At 37.6% G+C, this 14,606-nt stretch overlaps 1 protein-coding gene across 6 annotated transcripts in view; it reads left to right on the top strand.

Moving 5' to 3' along the window:
• Positions 1-14,606, top strand: part of Tp63 (tumor protein p63) — a 205,248-nt gene that overhangs the window by 119,363 nt on the left and 71,279 nt on the right. For all 6 annotated transcript variants that reach the window (XM_048346957.1, XM_048346959.1, XM_048346958.1 and 3 more), the window contains one exon: positions 11,555-11,809. In XM_048346957.1, coding sequence (XP_048202914.1) covers positions 11,555-11,809 — 255 coding nt within the window. The remainder of the gene's footprint in view (positions 1-11,554; positions 11,810-14,606) is intronic.

Here is a 14,606-nt window from a genome sequence, read left to right as displayed (position 1 = left end):
AGAAAGCCTCCTCCCTTTTAACTCTTTACTTTTCTGTCTTTGTCAGCTGCCTCCACACCTGAGAATATGCTCTCTCTATTTCTGTCTCCTTTAAAGGGCCAGTAATTGTAGTCCTTGAATGCCATGGGTACAAGCATCTGTTGCTATGGTTTTGAAGTAGTATCTTCAGATAGAAATGTAGTGCATGGTATATATATATATTTTTTTAAAGGTTGTTTGTTACTGACCTGTGCAAAAAGTAAAATGATCCCCACACATTACAAAAACCTTGTTCACCTAAATGTTCAGTAGGTAACTAAAACATATGGTTTTTGTGGACAATGTACAATCTTATTTTTGAAAGTGATCCCAAAGTTATTTCTATTAAAATTCAAGTGGCAGGAAAGGATTTCAAACCAAGGGCAGTCTCCTAAATGACTTGAACTCTACCAGGTAAACAGTGTTAAGTGTACACTGCTTTCACATAATTGATTACCTACAGGATAGAGAATGTGTTTGATTAAGAGCAAAGAAACAACAGAACAGATCAAGTTTTTATCTGGTATTGCCATCACTTTTAAAAGTGTTTACTTGTGTCCATGCTATTTGCTTGATTCAGTCTGTGCCCTGAATGTATGTCTCTTAGTCATGGCCAGAAAGGTGAGTGGTTTGATCTGGGTGAATAGGCTTGATGATTGGCAAACATTCTCCCCTTTTTATTTTCTATAGTCTTACTACTGAAGGGTGCCTAAGAAGTCCTGAAATCATTTCACTCTTAGACATAATGTCTCAGGATTATTTTATTTTACTCAAAGACATAAATATGCTATTGCAGGGACTAACCTGACATATACAGTGGGGTAAATAAAATTGAACAGATAAATGCTCTTTGGGAGTAAAGTATGTCTTCTATATATCTGGAAACTTCAGTTTTATTTTGAGGTAAAAATGACAGCTTAAAGGAACATTCCAATGGTAGTTAAGTCTCCATGTCTAATTCCAAAGCTTAGAAAATCACCGAAAACTTTACATCAAATAAAGTATGTAGCAAACAACAAAGCACTTGACAAACCAGAGTAAATTAGAGATGGGGGCATACGACAGTTGTAGAGCACTTTGTCTAGCATGTGTGAGGCCCTGGGATACAAAAGAAAAGAGAAGAAATAAAGCAAATTAGAACTCATAAAAGAATACTCCTCATTTGAATACTTACAAAATAGTGATCTGAGTAGTATGGTCCTTGCTTTATGCTTCATATTGGCTTCTGTTTTGGTTTTTGTGTGTATGTTATAAAATCTGAACAATGAAGTCATGAATTTATACCATTTCTAAGAAATGGTTTGTAAAGTCTGATAGACCACAATCTTAGTTCCTTAAAAACATACATTTGTAAGCCATTATGTCATTATTCTAAACTGAATTCTGACTAACTGAGCAGAAAATCATAGAAATTATAAAAGGAGAGGCCAATTTTGTGGCCAATCTTCCAGAAACAAAATGTCTTTATTCTAAATTTGTTTCCAGGTGGTTTCTTTCCAAAGTAGCCTACATTCAGCCATAATTGACATTAGTAGGAAGTGAATAATGACATGACCACAAAGATTTGTATCCTTAGTGCTGACCAAGGTGCAAAATCTAGATGATGGATCAGAAACATTGTTTTGGCACAAACAGGAGTGTGTTATGTGTTCATTTTAAGGAAGTAGAAGCTCATTAATAAACTCGGCAGTTATGTGTGAGCCTCCAAGGATTATTACTCATTGCATCTTGAGTGACAATACTGGCTATTCTGCTACTAGTTCCCATCAAAACTTGAAGCTGAAAACACAATTCCTACCTAACCAGACAAAGCCTGACACAAAGGAAAGGTCACAGAGATTACTTGAGGATACACTATTAACATGTACTTGGCAGTAGAATGTATAAAGACAAATCCATTTGGGGACACACTTGCTTCAGGATCAAAAAGCAATACCCTACTGAGTGAGAATAAAAGAGATAGTTTGGGAACGTGATTTTAATTTCAAAGTGTTCTGCACATATTTTTTACAGAGGTGTTACTGAGCACCAACTATGTCTCAAACCCTAGCCTAGGTACTAGAGATTTCCTAGTAAATATGCCAGGTAGGGATAAATGAAAATGTATTATCTAGAAGAGAAAATATTCATTGTCAAATCTGTATGCAGATAGTCAGTTTTAACTTAACTGTTACTATGCAATGAGAATGGAAAATGCTATGAAAGTGTGGGAGTAGTGGTCTATGGGCAGTGAGAGAGGGGCTTGGCAGATGACAATTCAACTGAAAACTGGGAAAGCTGTTGCATAATGAATTCCAGAGAAGTTGGGAAAAGAGTTTGTCTTTGAAAAACTACAGGAAAACCCATTTGTTAAAGGAGAAGATGAAGTAACCTTATGAGAACTGGTGATAGCTTTAAGGAGTTAGATCTCTTTTTTCTTTTTCTATTTTTTCCTCTTGTACCACTATTGGGAATTGAACCCAGGGCCTGGCTCTGTCCTTTAGCATTTTCACTGGAGGCTGTTAGTGTACCATTTGAGCAACACCCCCACTTCTGAATTTTTGGTGGTTAAGAGGAGATAAGAGTCTTACAGATTTTCTTGCTTGGCTGCTTTGAATCACAATTCCCAGAGCTCAGCCTCCTGACTAGTAGGATTACAGGCATGAGACTATAATGGATTTCTTAACACAGGTTTCTTAACTTTCAAATGACTACACACATTCTAGGAGTTCAGTTGTGGCTCAGATGGTAGACTACTAGCTATGAATGAAAACACTCTGGGAGCACAAGGTCACTGTGGAGTTTAAGATGCTGTAAAGAACAAAAATGAACAGAACAGTATTGCTGAACTTGAAAAGTCACAAAGGTTTATTTCCATACAGATTGCTTAACTTTCACTAAAGATTTTTGTTACTGTACACTCACTTCTCCCAACTATACAGGCAAAGCAGATCTAGTAAGATGACTATTTTTTATAGATTGAAATGTCCTCAAGAAACAGAAGAGAAAATTGCTTTAATAATAGTTTCACTTGTACTTTAGTAAATAGCTTTTGGTTTGAACAAACTGAAATTGCATATTTTTCTCTAACAAGTGGATCAAGAATTACAGGCTATTAGAATTACATACATCTGCTTGTATTCAGCCTATAATTGCCTGGCACATGGTGATGTCAGTTTCTTGCAGATTTAAATTCCTTGTAATTTTATTTTGTTTATCCTAATTTCTAGAAGAGAACATTTACTAAAGTCATATAATTTAAAGTTTATTTCTTCCTAACTGAACAATATACATTTTAATTCAGCTATATTTGGATTATGTCATATCTTCCTATTTTTTCAAAAGCTATCTGTGATATTAGTTGCTATTTTGTTTGTTTGACCAGCAAACTTCGCATTTAATTTCTTTTACTTGCCAGTTTGAACTTCTAAAGATCTCTCTCTTCCATTATAGTTTCTTGGTCCTCTAAGAATCTTATTACTTTGTGTTGATTCTCTATCTATATTCCTTTTAGAATTTTATGTGACCAATTATGTATTGTTATATTTGGCTTAGTGTAATATATGTAAATATCATACTTCCAGGCATGAACTTTCCAGGATGATATTAGAAGACAAAAATAAGTAAAATTTTTATATTTAACAGAACATGGTTTTAAGAAATATGCCACATTAAGTCAATTTTTAAGGTTGGACCATGGCAGTCTAACTTAATATTCTAATACAAATATCTTCTTGACCTCAAATGCAATGCTTTGAATTAATTGTGTTTAATTCTAGCATAAAATAAACCATTCTCTGAGATGCGACAGCTAATAAAAGAATTAAAAATGACAAGTATTTCACCTCTGGGCAGGGTTTGTTGAAAATCCCTATACTACTAATATTAGAAGATGGAAATGTAGTACTGTGTGCAGAAATGTAATCCAATGAAGGGTTTGTAAAGTCAGAGTCGTGAAGAAAGTGTTTTCTTTTCCCAAGAGTGGCTATAGAACATTCACAAAGGCTTCTCCAGGAAGCCCGAAGTGAAGGTCTTACTAACTGAAGAAACTATATATACTGCCCAAGATGGTTTTGATTTTTAGATTTGGCCAGGGAAAAATGTGCAAAGAGGGCTGGGGATATGGCCTAGTGGCAAGAGTGCCTGCCTCACATACATGAGGCCCTGGGTTCGATTCCCCAGCACCACATATACAGAAAATGGCCAGAAGTGGCGCTGTGGCTCAAGTGGCAGAGTGCTAGCCTTGAGCAAAAAGAAGCCAGGGACAGTGCTCAGGCCCAGAGTCCAAGCCCCACGACTGCCCCCCCCCCCCAAAAAAAAAGAAAAATGTGCAAAGAAAAGGCACTTCTTTATGCACCTGTTTTGAAAATTATCTGATAGCATTACTATAAATTAGCTTCACATGGGGGAGGCATTGCTAAGGAGAGGAGGCTTCAGGTGAATGGAAAGAAGGGTTGGAGAACACAGTCATTATATTCAATGTACACGTGTGAAAATGGAACCACATCTCGTGAACTTATGGGTGGCATTGGGAGACATGAGGGAGAAGGATGGAAGAGGTGACATTGATCAAGATGCATTCCACCCATAAACTGACAAGAATTGAAACCCCTTTGTATAATTACTTATCCAAGAATATAAAAATAAATAAATAAATAGCTTCACAACAGAGCTAGCAGAATGTTAGAGCTAGGGCAAATACTGTATTTCATCTTCAGATTCAGTGTCCTCAACTTCACACAGATTTTACCCTCTGGGAAGTGCTGTTTCAAACTGTTAAAATTCATAGGGAGTCCATTGATTGATTTAATCAGGATCATAGTAGTTCAAAGAAACTGCTCAATAATTTTGTCTTTCATGTGTTGTAGAAGGAAGACTACCTCATCTTTACATGTGACTAGATAGACATATAATATACATTCATTATCGGCATACATGTGGAATATATGATGATTATTCTGGAACCAATGAACTTCATGATTAGAAAGGTAGAATATACACATTATTTCATTTCAGATTACCTGGAGGTATACAACACATTAATGGCAGTGTTGGGACTTATACTCATTATCAGCAAGTTTAAGTTCAGATTTTTCTTGACTTTATAGAATATAAGCAATAAATTCTAGAATTTCAGGAATATAAGAAACAATGAAGTATCTGATTCTCTAGTCTCACGTGTCACTCTGAATTATAAATATAATTTCTTCCAAATGAAATTCAGACAAATTATTTTTCTTAAAGCAAAGGTCCAGTTGAATTGAGGTTAATAAATGATGAGCTGCTTGATTTGTTTGTTTAGAGCAGGAACTTGCTATTTGGCTGGACTATACAGCTAAGGCTGATCTCAAACTCACTTCTCTTGTATCAACCTCACAAGTACTGAACTACCACATGTAGTTAAATCATAATTATATATCCCAATAGTAATCTAGTAATCCCTCTTATCCCTGACTTAATTCCCATCCCCATTGTGTGTGTGTGTGTGTGTGTAGGTGTGTGTGTATGTGTGTGTGTGTGTGTGTATGTTTGCAAGTCCTGGGGCTTGGACTGAGGGCCTGAGCACTGTCCCTGGCTTCTTGAGCCACAGTACCACTTCCGGCTTTTTCTGTTTATGTGGTGCTGAGGAATCAAACCCAGGGCTTCATGTATTCTAGGCAAGCACTCTACCACTAAACCACATTCCCAGCCCTATTTTTATGACCTTGTGACATATGTTATTGTTACTATATGAACATCACACAATTAGTACAGATGGTAATATCTGGGAAAGAAGACCTATGATTGCATATTTGTCTTATGCAAACATGGTAGAAAGAGGGTTTTGGAACTATAAATTGTACTTAAGATTCTGGTTGCATAGCATTATCAGATGACTTGATGGGAATCTGCTTTGGATATTCACTTGTTTCAGAACTGGAGGCTTGACTCATTCTTGGCCTAGTATTCTGGTGCCCCTGAATTTAATCCTTAGTACTGCAAATAAATAATGTTTCACATGAAAATAACTAAAGTACCAATTTTAATGACATAGAAATCCAGGTATTTAATATTGAACTTTGTTTATATCAGTATACCAATACATTATTATGGAGCCTGTCTGAGAAAATTCAAGTCCAAGATATACTACCAGAATTCACGATCATGGAAAGGGCGTATAATTCAGGAAATAAGAATAAAACAATACTGGAGAGACTGTAATCAGAGAACATTTTTCAAAGGCCACAGAGAGAAAAATCTAGTCTTATATGATTTATTTATTTATTTATTTTGTCCCTGACTTCCTTTTGCTCAAGGCTAGCACTCTGCCACTTGAGCCACAGCGCCACTTTTGGCCGTTTTCTATATACGTGGTGCTGAGGAATCGAATGTAGGGCTTCATGTATATGAGACAAGCACTTTTGCTACTAGGCCATATTCCCAGCCCCCTATAATTTATTTTTTAATCTAACTTAATTCTAGCACATTCTGAAGTTTAGTGGAGAAGTGGAGCAGAGGCTAGAAATGGACTTAATGTTAACTGTTTTTGTCCCAAGTGTGTATCACTCTTTTTAAGGAATTGTCAGCTCACCTAGTATGAACTTGAATATATTCTAAGCATTGGTAACAGTCCAGGATCCACTGAGAGAGTCTGTTCTTTCTTTCCAAGTTCAGAGGGAATGAAATGTCGCTTAAAATTTATAGGGAGCTTATGAATTTAGTTAATCAGGATTATAGCAATTCAAAGTAACTGCTCCATAATTCTGTCTCTTATGTGTTGTAAAAGGAAGACTATCTCATCTTGACATGTGATTAGATATATAATATACATTCGTTATCATCATACATGTGGAATATATGATGGTTATTCTGAAACCAATGAACTTTATGGTTAGAAAGGTAGAATATACACATTTCATTTCAGATATGTTAACAATCTATGCTACATGAAACATATAAAGAACAGTAAGTTCTTCCAAGGGCAATGTTGATGTCACATATGTTCTTTTCTGTTCTGTTCTAATCTCTGGAACTCTTTGGAAGGCAATAAGCATTGCAGTAGCATTCTAGCATAACCTGTTTCTTCCTTCTGTGCCTTGTATGTTTATGAAATGTCTAAGGGTAAAGAAGGGAGCTACTCCTTTCCTTCCAGCAGCTTCACTTTGATGGGAAATCAGAGAATCAATCTTCCTCATACTGTATTGGGAAGTGCTACTTCCTGGGCAAGCAAACTGTGTGTTAACCCCCTTAGAAGAGTGCTGTGCTTTGCTTAATTCTCTACTATCACCATTCAAAAATTCTTACTGATTTATGAACAAAAGGCCCTGAATTTTTATTTTGCACTGAGCTATCTCAGCAACATTTGTTCTTCTTGGCTCTGTTGCTTTGCCCTTGGCCTCCAAATATACTCTGTCAACATATGCCATCTCTCTTCAAATCAAAAAGTAAACAAATAGTAACCTTTAAAAAAAAACCTCAATATTTTTAAAACTCCATTTCTAATTAGCTATATCCTATGATAGTTTGTTGACTTACTGATTTGGGTGGTGGTAATGGTGTGTGTGTGTGTGTGTGTGTGTGTGTGTGTGTGTGTGTGAGAGAGAGAGAGAGTGAGAGAGAGAGAGAGAGACAGAGACAGAGAGATACAGAGAGAGACAGAGATACCATCCTGGGACTTGAACTCAAGGCTAGCACTATATGACTTGAACCATAGCTCTACTTCCTGAGTAGGAATATAGACATGAGCTACCAGCACTGGTGACTTAATTGGTTTCTGTGTTTGCTTTTATCTGTTGGTAATGGGGCTAGTTCATGTGGCTTCAACTCAGGGCCTGGGCATTGTCCCTGAGCTCTTTTGCTGAAGGCTAGCTAGCACTCTACCACTTTGCTTTTTTTGTTTTTTGTTTTTTTTTGGCCAGTCCTGGGCCTTGGACTCAGAGCCTGAGCACTGTCCCTGGCTTCTTCTTGCTCAAGGCTAGCACTCTGCCACTTGAGCCACAGCGCCACTTCTGGCCGTTTTCTGTATATGTGGTGCTGGGGAATCGAACCCAGGGCCTCATGTATACAAGGCAAGCACTCTTGCCACTAGGCCATATACCTAGCCCCACTCTACCACTTTGAACCACAATTCCACTTCCAATTTTTAATGGTGAACTGAAGACAAGAATCTCATGGATATTCCTCCTGGCCTGGCTTTGAATTGTGAGCCTCGATCCTAGCCTCTTGAGTAACTCGGATTACAAGCATGAGCCACCAGTACCCAACTGTTTTTGTGTTTTTTTTTTAATAAACTAAGAAAAGTATTCAAATAGATTTCCAGCAATGCAACTTTCACTTGAGTGATCTTATTGATTGTATTTATTTGATACTAAGTTAATAAAGTTGGTTTAACTACTAAAAAAAACACAATAATTGAGCAGACAATTTGGGTTCTGATTATTTGAAATTAAGTTGGGGAAGAAATTAAAATATGTTCCCAAATTTTTATCTCGAATTTTGTTTTGAATTACTATGCTGATAATTATTACCAGTACTGAGGAATCTAGCTTGATGTTGTATCAACTGAGCCATGAACATTGGGAACAGATTATCTGTATCTTATCCAGAACTGTATGTAACTTAAAAATACGGCATTTACAAAAAGATCTATCAGCTCCCACGTGCTTACGAATAAGTTTTGGAACACAGTTTTAGCCTCATTGCTTCTAAGCAGTGTGGTCAGTCCTTTTGCAAAGGCAGAAAGGTCCCTTTGGGACTCCTCAATAAAAGAGATTTTCAGTTCTCTTAAGTCCTTGAAGAAACCATGAATGTTTTACTCACAGCCTTTTAAAGCTGGGCCTCCCACCTTAACTTTTCTCTTTATATGGACATATTGTGGGGGGCGGGAATTCAAAGGGCCAGTTAGTGTTTCTTTGTTCTCATCCAAGCCCACAATTAGTTGATGTTCCTTCTGTGTGGGAGTAGGAGGAGGTAGAGGTGGCCCAACAGCCCTTTTACTGCCTGCAGAAAGTGCTCAGCCAGTTTCTTTGTCCTTTCTGTCAGGCATGGCTGCCTCCCTAATTGTAGCACTGGAGGAAAGCACGTGCCTTTGTGAACATTATCTGATTCCTAGGAGACCTCAAGAGTGCTTTGTATACTGACCCTTAACAAACACAAATAAGATCTTCTCAATTCGCTTCCCAGGCTGATGCCTCAGGCCTCATTCATTTCAACCAAGGGACCCTGAATACATTTGTGCCAGCCTCAGCCTCCGATGCTTCTTTCTTTTCTAGACCTATAGTTTTATGTCTTCATTTATTTTGCCCAGTCCTTCAGAAGTTGAAGACGGGAGGGTAGGAACAGAGCAAGAGCTACCAAAGTCACAGGGAGAAGAGGCGAGACAAACAGCTGCTCTTGTCAGCATAGGGATAAGTGTGGAGAGATTAATAGCTATCTGCAGAGCAAATGGGGAGGTGGCATTTATTGCGGAATGTGAACGCATGAATGTAATGGAATGGGCATGCGACTGTTAAGGTTTAGACAGATGCTCTCTCTGGACTGAATGGAATGATCTAGTCAGTTCCGTCTCCTCATGTGGAAGAATGAATGCTGGATAAGATCGTTTTATTAAAGTTTAAATATTTAAAAAGAACAAGCCCCATTTCTTTGTAAAATTACTTGTTTTCTTTCCCTCCTAATGTTCCTTAGCTTCGGTCTCTGACTTCATTGAAAAGCCTTGCTTTCTTTGTAAGATATGCACCAACATATGTACCAATCTACCTTCCTCTTGCTCTTTTTTTTTTTTTTTTTGGCCAGTCCTGGGGCTTGGACTCAGGGTCTGAGCACTGTCCCTGGCTTCTTTTTGCTCAAGGCTAGCACTCTGCCACTTGAGCCACAGCACCACTTCTGGCCGTTTTCTGTATATGTGGTGCTGGGGAATTGAACCCAGGGTCTCATGTATATGAGGCAAGCACGCTTGCCACTAGGCCATATCCCCAGCCCCCTTCCTCTTGCTCTTGATTAGCTTAAAGAGAAAATACAGTTTCCTTGTCTCAGAAGGTTTACAAAGGGAAGGTACCATAGGCAGACTGTCCCTTTTGGAAATATGTTTGGTTTGCCTTAAGTTTTGGGATAGACTGCAGGCTGTTCAAAGGAACATGTATACATGTAAACACACACACACACACACACACACACACATGCACAAGACAGTTTTACATTTTCTTCTCTGCTTATTAGCCAATGCTTGGGCAGATTGTATTCCCTCTCTGATATTGTGATAACAGTGATTTGCAGGTAAAATGTGAAGAAGCTAAACCAGTCCTTCCTTCCATAAATACCTTCCTAAATATTTACTTGTGCTCAGGCTCATACACACAGAAGAAAGAAAAGCAAGTGTCAGATGCAGCTACATGAGCTAGTACTCTTCTGAATTCTATCAAGAGCAGAATGTTATCCATATCTAGTTGATATTTCATTTACTTTTATGTTTTCAACTCTGAAGTAAATATGCTGCAACTGAGAAAATGAAAAATACAGATATAAAACTTAAACTAGTAAGTTATCTATTAAAATGTATAGCTGAAGCCAGACAGAGCGATGCAGATCTATAATCCCATCTACTCACTGGGGAAGCCCAGGCTGGAGCAACACTTAAGTCCAGTAGTTTGAGAACAACTTGGGCAATAACGGAAGACCTGCATCTCAAAATATGTCTAGATCAACAAGAGAAAATAAACCCATATAGAAAATAAAATGTATTGTTTGGTCTGTTGCCCATTCTCTTGAATCTTTGCAAAATTAGTTCCTGGGATAAGATGTGATGGTATGGGATAGGGATGGGTACAATGTATACTTTGGGACCACAGAATTTAGACTTAAATCAAAGGAAATTCAAAATTTATCTGATTTTTGTCCCACATATGCAAAAATTTTGGTGCAGAGCCTTTCTTAAATTGATCTAGTTGGTCCTTTTTAGTCAGAATACTATAAATACCCTTCCTCCCACAAAGGAATAAAGGAAAGGTATTTCTTTATTATTAAAAAAAAATCTACATGAGGCCAATTGGCTCAGGTCTGTTAACACTGTTGCTCACGAAGCTGAGATTTGAGGGTCACAGTTCAAGTCCAGCTCAGACCGACAAATCTGAGATTTCTTATCTCTAATTCATTGCTTAAAAAAAGTTGGAAGTGGATGTGTAGATATCAACCTTGAGTACAAAAGCTGAGGTACAAGGGTGCAAGGCCCTGAGTTCAAGCCTCATTACTGGCACACACACAAACAATAATTCTAAGCAGCTCCTAAGTACTGGACACATGTTTGCCTAGTTCTGGAGTATTATACATTCTTTCACACATTCTTCAAGAAACCAGTCACCAAAGATGATTGTATATCTGTGAAGGTCATTTAAGGTCATTATAGCTTAGATTTTATGTTTGCCAGTGAATCACCAATTGCTGATTTAACTTTGTATGTGAAGTATATTTTGGACTTGATGTAGGATTTTAGCATGTGCATGCAACAAACATGCCTTTTGTTTGGAGCAATGAGCTGCTGGAGCTTCTATGACTAACGTTGGGGTTCTGGGTATTCACACAGCCACAGTACACGAACTTGGGGCTCCTGAACAGCATGGACCAGCAGATTCAGAACGGCTCCTCATCCACTAGCCCCTACAACACAGACCATGCGCAGAACAGCGTCACGGCGCCCTCGCCCTACGCGCAGCCCAGCTCCACCTTTGATGCCCTCTCACCATCACCTGCCATTCCCTCCAACACAGACTACCCAGGCCCGCACAGCTTCGACGTGTCTTTCCAGCAGTCGAGTACCGCCAAGTCGGCCACCTGGACGGTAAGAGCACAGGGTCCCCAGGCCACCAAGCATCACTTCCAACCACGAGGAAGGGTTCATCACCTTGCAGCATCATCCCCCTGTCAAGTGTAGAGAGTCTTGTCTCCTGATGGGAAACTTTCCTGAATATTTAATGATTCAACAGGGAGAAAGAACGAATAGGTGTCATTTAACAAGAAAAGTCACACTGAGACCCAAACACCTCTCTCCATTCCATACAAGCCCTATTGATTTCAATCTTTGTGACATTCCTGCTTTGTTAGGAGTTCCTTTTTTTTTTGAGGATTTCTAGAAAAATAATAAAGCATTATGCCAACGAGAAGGGTCATAATCATAGCATAATCGTATAATATATGTTTACCATCTACAAAGTATCAAGAACTTTACATCTCTTTATAGTAAAGATTTAAATATTGTAGGAATTGATTTTAGAAAAATCATACAATATGATAAAAATAAAAGTTTTATCATTAAGTGTTTTGTATATGAAGATTATATCTCATCAATCATATTTTATTGGTATATATTTTTATATATTTTTTAATTAGAAAAAATTTCTCCTCAAAAGGCCTTCAGTTAGTCTTAGAGGGATTCTGATTTAAAATCTTTCTTTATGCAACTTTTCCAAAAGTACATACACATATTGTTTTAAATTAAAAAGTATGTTTATTCTATTTCATAGTTTATTTTAGAATGCATTATAACATGCATAAAGCACAGATATGTAGCAGAAACCCACAGAGGTGTTGTTCACTAGGTGGTCAAAATATGTTCATGGCCCAAATACTATTTATTAATTAATGTCATGTTTACATGACATTACATGGTTACAGAAATGCATCTAACTGATCATTACCATATAAAAGAAGTAGCTTCAATTTTTTCTGAAGTTCTTTTTCTCCCACTTTGGCAGACATCATAATTTTATCGAGTAGGCATACTTTTTTGAACTCCTAATGTGCTAGTAAGGAATCCTGAAAAACTTTGAGACTAATTTAAGTGACATGTTAAAGTTGCAGAGGCTTTCACAGAGCCGGATGTATTTCTGATTTCTGTCTTCTCACTGAACTGTGTTCTTTTTTTGTTGTTGTTTTTTACTTTTTATATCATGTCCTATCAGAATGTCCTCAAATTGTCTCACAACCCATTTTGTCATTGGACTTTGTTTCATTATTAGAAAAGAGGTCATGTTATGATTCATACTTATACATAAAATAGAAGCATTAGCTTAAAACTTAACTTCTTCTCCCCTGGGTCCTTTACCAATTATCTCAATATTCTTGGTACCATTTGACTTTTTATAATCCTGGACCTGATTTCTGAAGGTGAGTAAACTTGAGTTTATAGGCCTTCTATAATTGTGTGGCTGATCCAGGTGATAGTTTTTGGATAATGGGAGAGTGGTCACCTAAGGTACATTCCCAACTCTAATCTTCGAGGTTAATGGTTACTTGTTTTACTGAGTTCAAGGTCCACTATATTATGAGTGAGCTTGCCTGAGGGAATGATTGGCTTATGGATGAAGCCAAATAAAACAAATCACTTCTCCTCTAAAATAATTTAAGAATTGAGGAGATGGAGCTTGGTGTATGTTCACCGGGATAATCAGTTTTCTCCTTTCTTCTTCCTTTACTACCTCTTCATTCAGAAATCTTAAGCTCTGTTTGCAAGTTCAGCACAATTACGAACCATTCCCACTCAAAAACTTCTGTCTCAGCAAAGTAAGCTCTAGGAAAGAAATGATTTTGGTATAATACACTGTAATTTTTTTTTCATTTGACAGCAGTAGTACCAGAACTTTGAAGAAAAGTATAGGCATTTAGGTGGTAGGAAAAGATTAGTGAGGGAGAGCCAGAAAACCTAGATTCTAGTGTGGTCATCTGAGTGACCTCAGTCAAGTCACTTCACCTTTCTGGAATTCAGTAGGTGCCTCAGGCTAAGAGGATGAAATTTACTTATTTGCTGAAGGCAAAGGGTTAGCATTAATGATCTGCATAGGAAGTTTTTAGAAATAATTAGGTTCTCACTGAGTCATCTGGAATGAGCTTCAGTGGTTTTTCATGTGTTCAATTTCTGCTTAGTTGTCTATTGCCTTAATATATTTTACAGAACAATTATATTCTAAGTTTATTATATGATATTTTTATGAATTTTATTTCTTGCTTACAAGTAGGCTTATTTCAAGTTTATTTTGCATTTCTTTGAAGTCTAGTGCCCTTGAACTGTTATCTGGTAGCTGCTCAGGTTACCTGAAAAGTCACCTGTACCTTGTATATAGCAGCCTCTAACTCTTTTCAGCCAAATTGCATGTCCTTCCATTTATAGAGGTGTCACATGTTTAAAAGGATTGTCTCATATATTTATCTTAGGTGACCCTAGTGACCAAGTCTATGAAGAGACTTTCAGCAGTAGTCACAAGGTTTATCATAAGCCAGGATGAGAGAGGAGCTCAAGGCCTCACACTCTAAGTATAGGTTGTACTCCCCACCATCCTATCCAGTGTCTCTCCTTATGATTGTCAGGAAGAAGGTGGGAAGTATACTACTCCTCTGCACATATTCATGTTGGCCTTGAATAGTATAGAGCTGGTCTCTTGAAATCTAGCTGGCCAAGGATATTTTGTGTGCTATATTACACAATGCCAATTTCTTAGTCATCTGTGCTCTTAAAGCACTAATTCAATCATTGGTGCCATGCTTTCTCTGGAATTGCCCACAGACTGGAAGTTAGCTGAAGTTGCTGTCATTAGAGAGAAGCAAAGCTTATTGCGTAGTCTTTTTGGTAAATCTTTAATTAA

The sequence above is a fragment of the Perognathus longimembris genome, chromosome 5 (assembly GCF_023159225.1).
Source record: "Perognathus longimembris pacificus isolate PPM17 chromosome 5, ASM2315922v1, whole genome shotgun sequence".
NCBI lineage: Eukaryota > Metazoa > Chordata > Mammalia > Rodentia > Heteromyidae > Perognathus > Perognathus longimembris.
The sequence above is the reverse complement of the archived record's forward strand: the minus strand, read 5'-3'. Positions and strand labels throughout refer to the sequence as shown.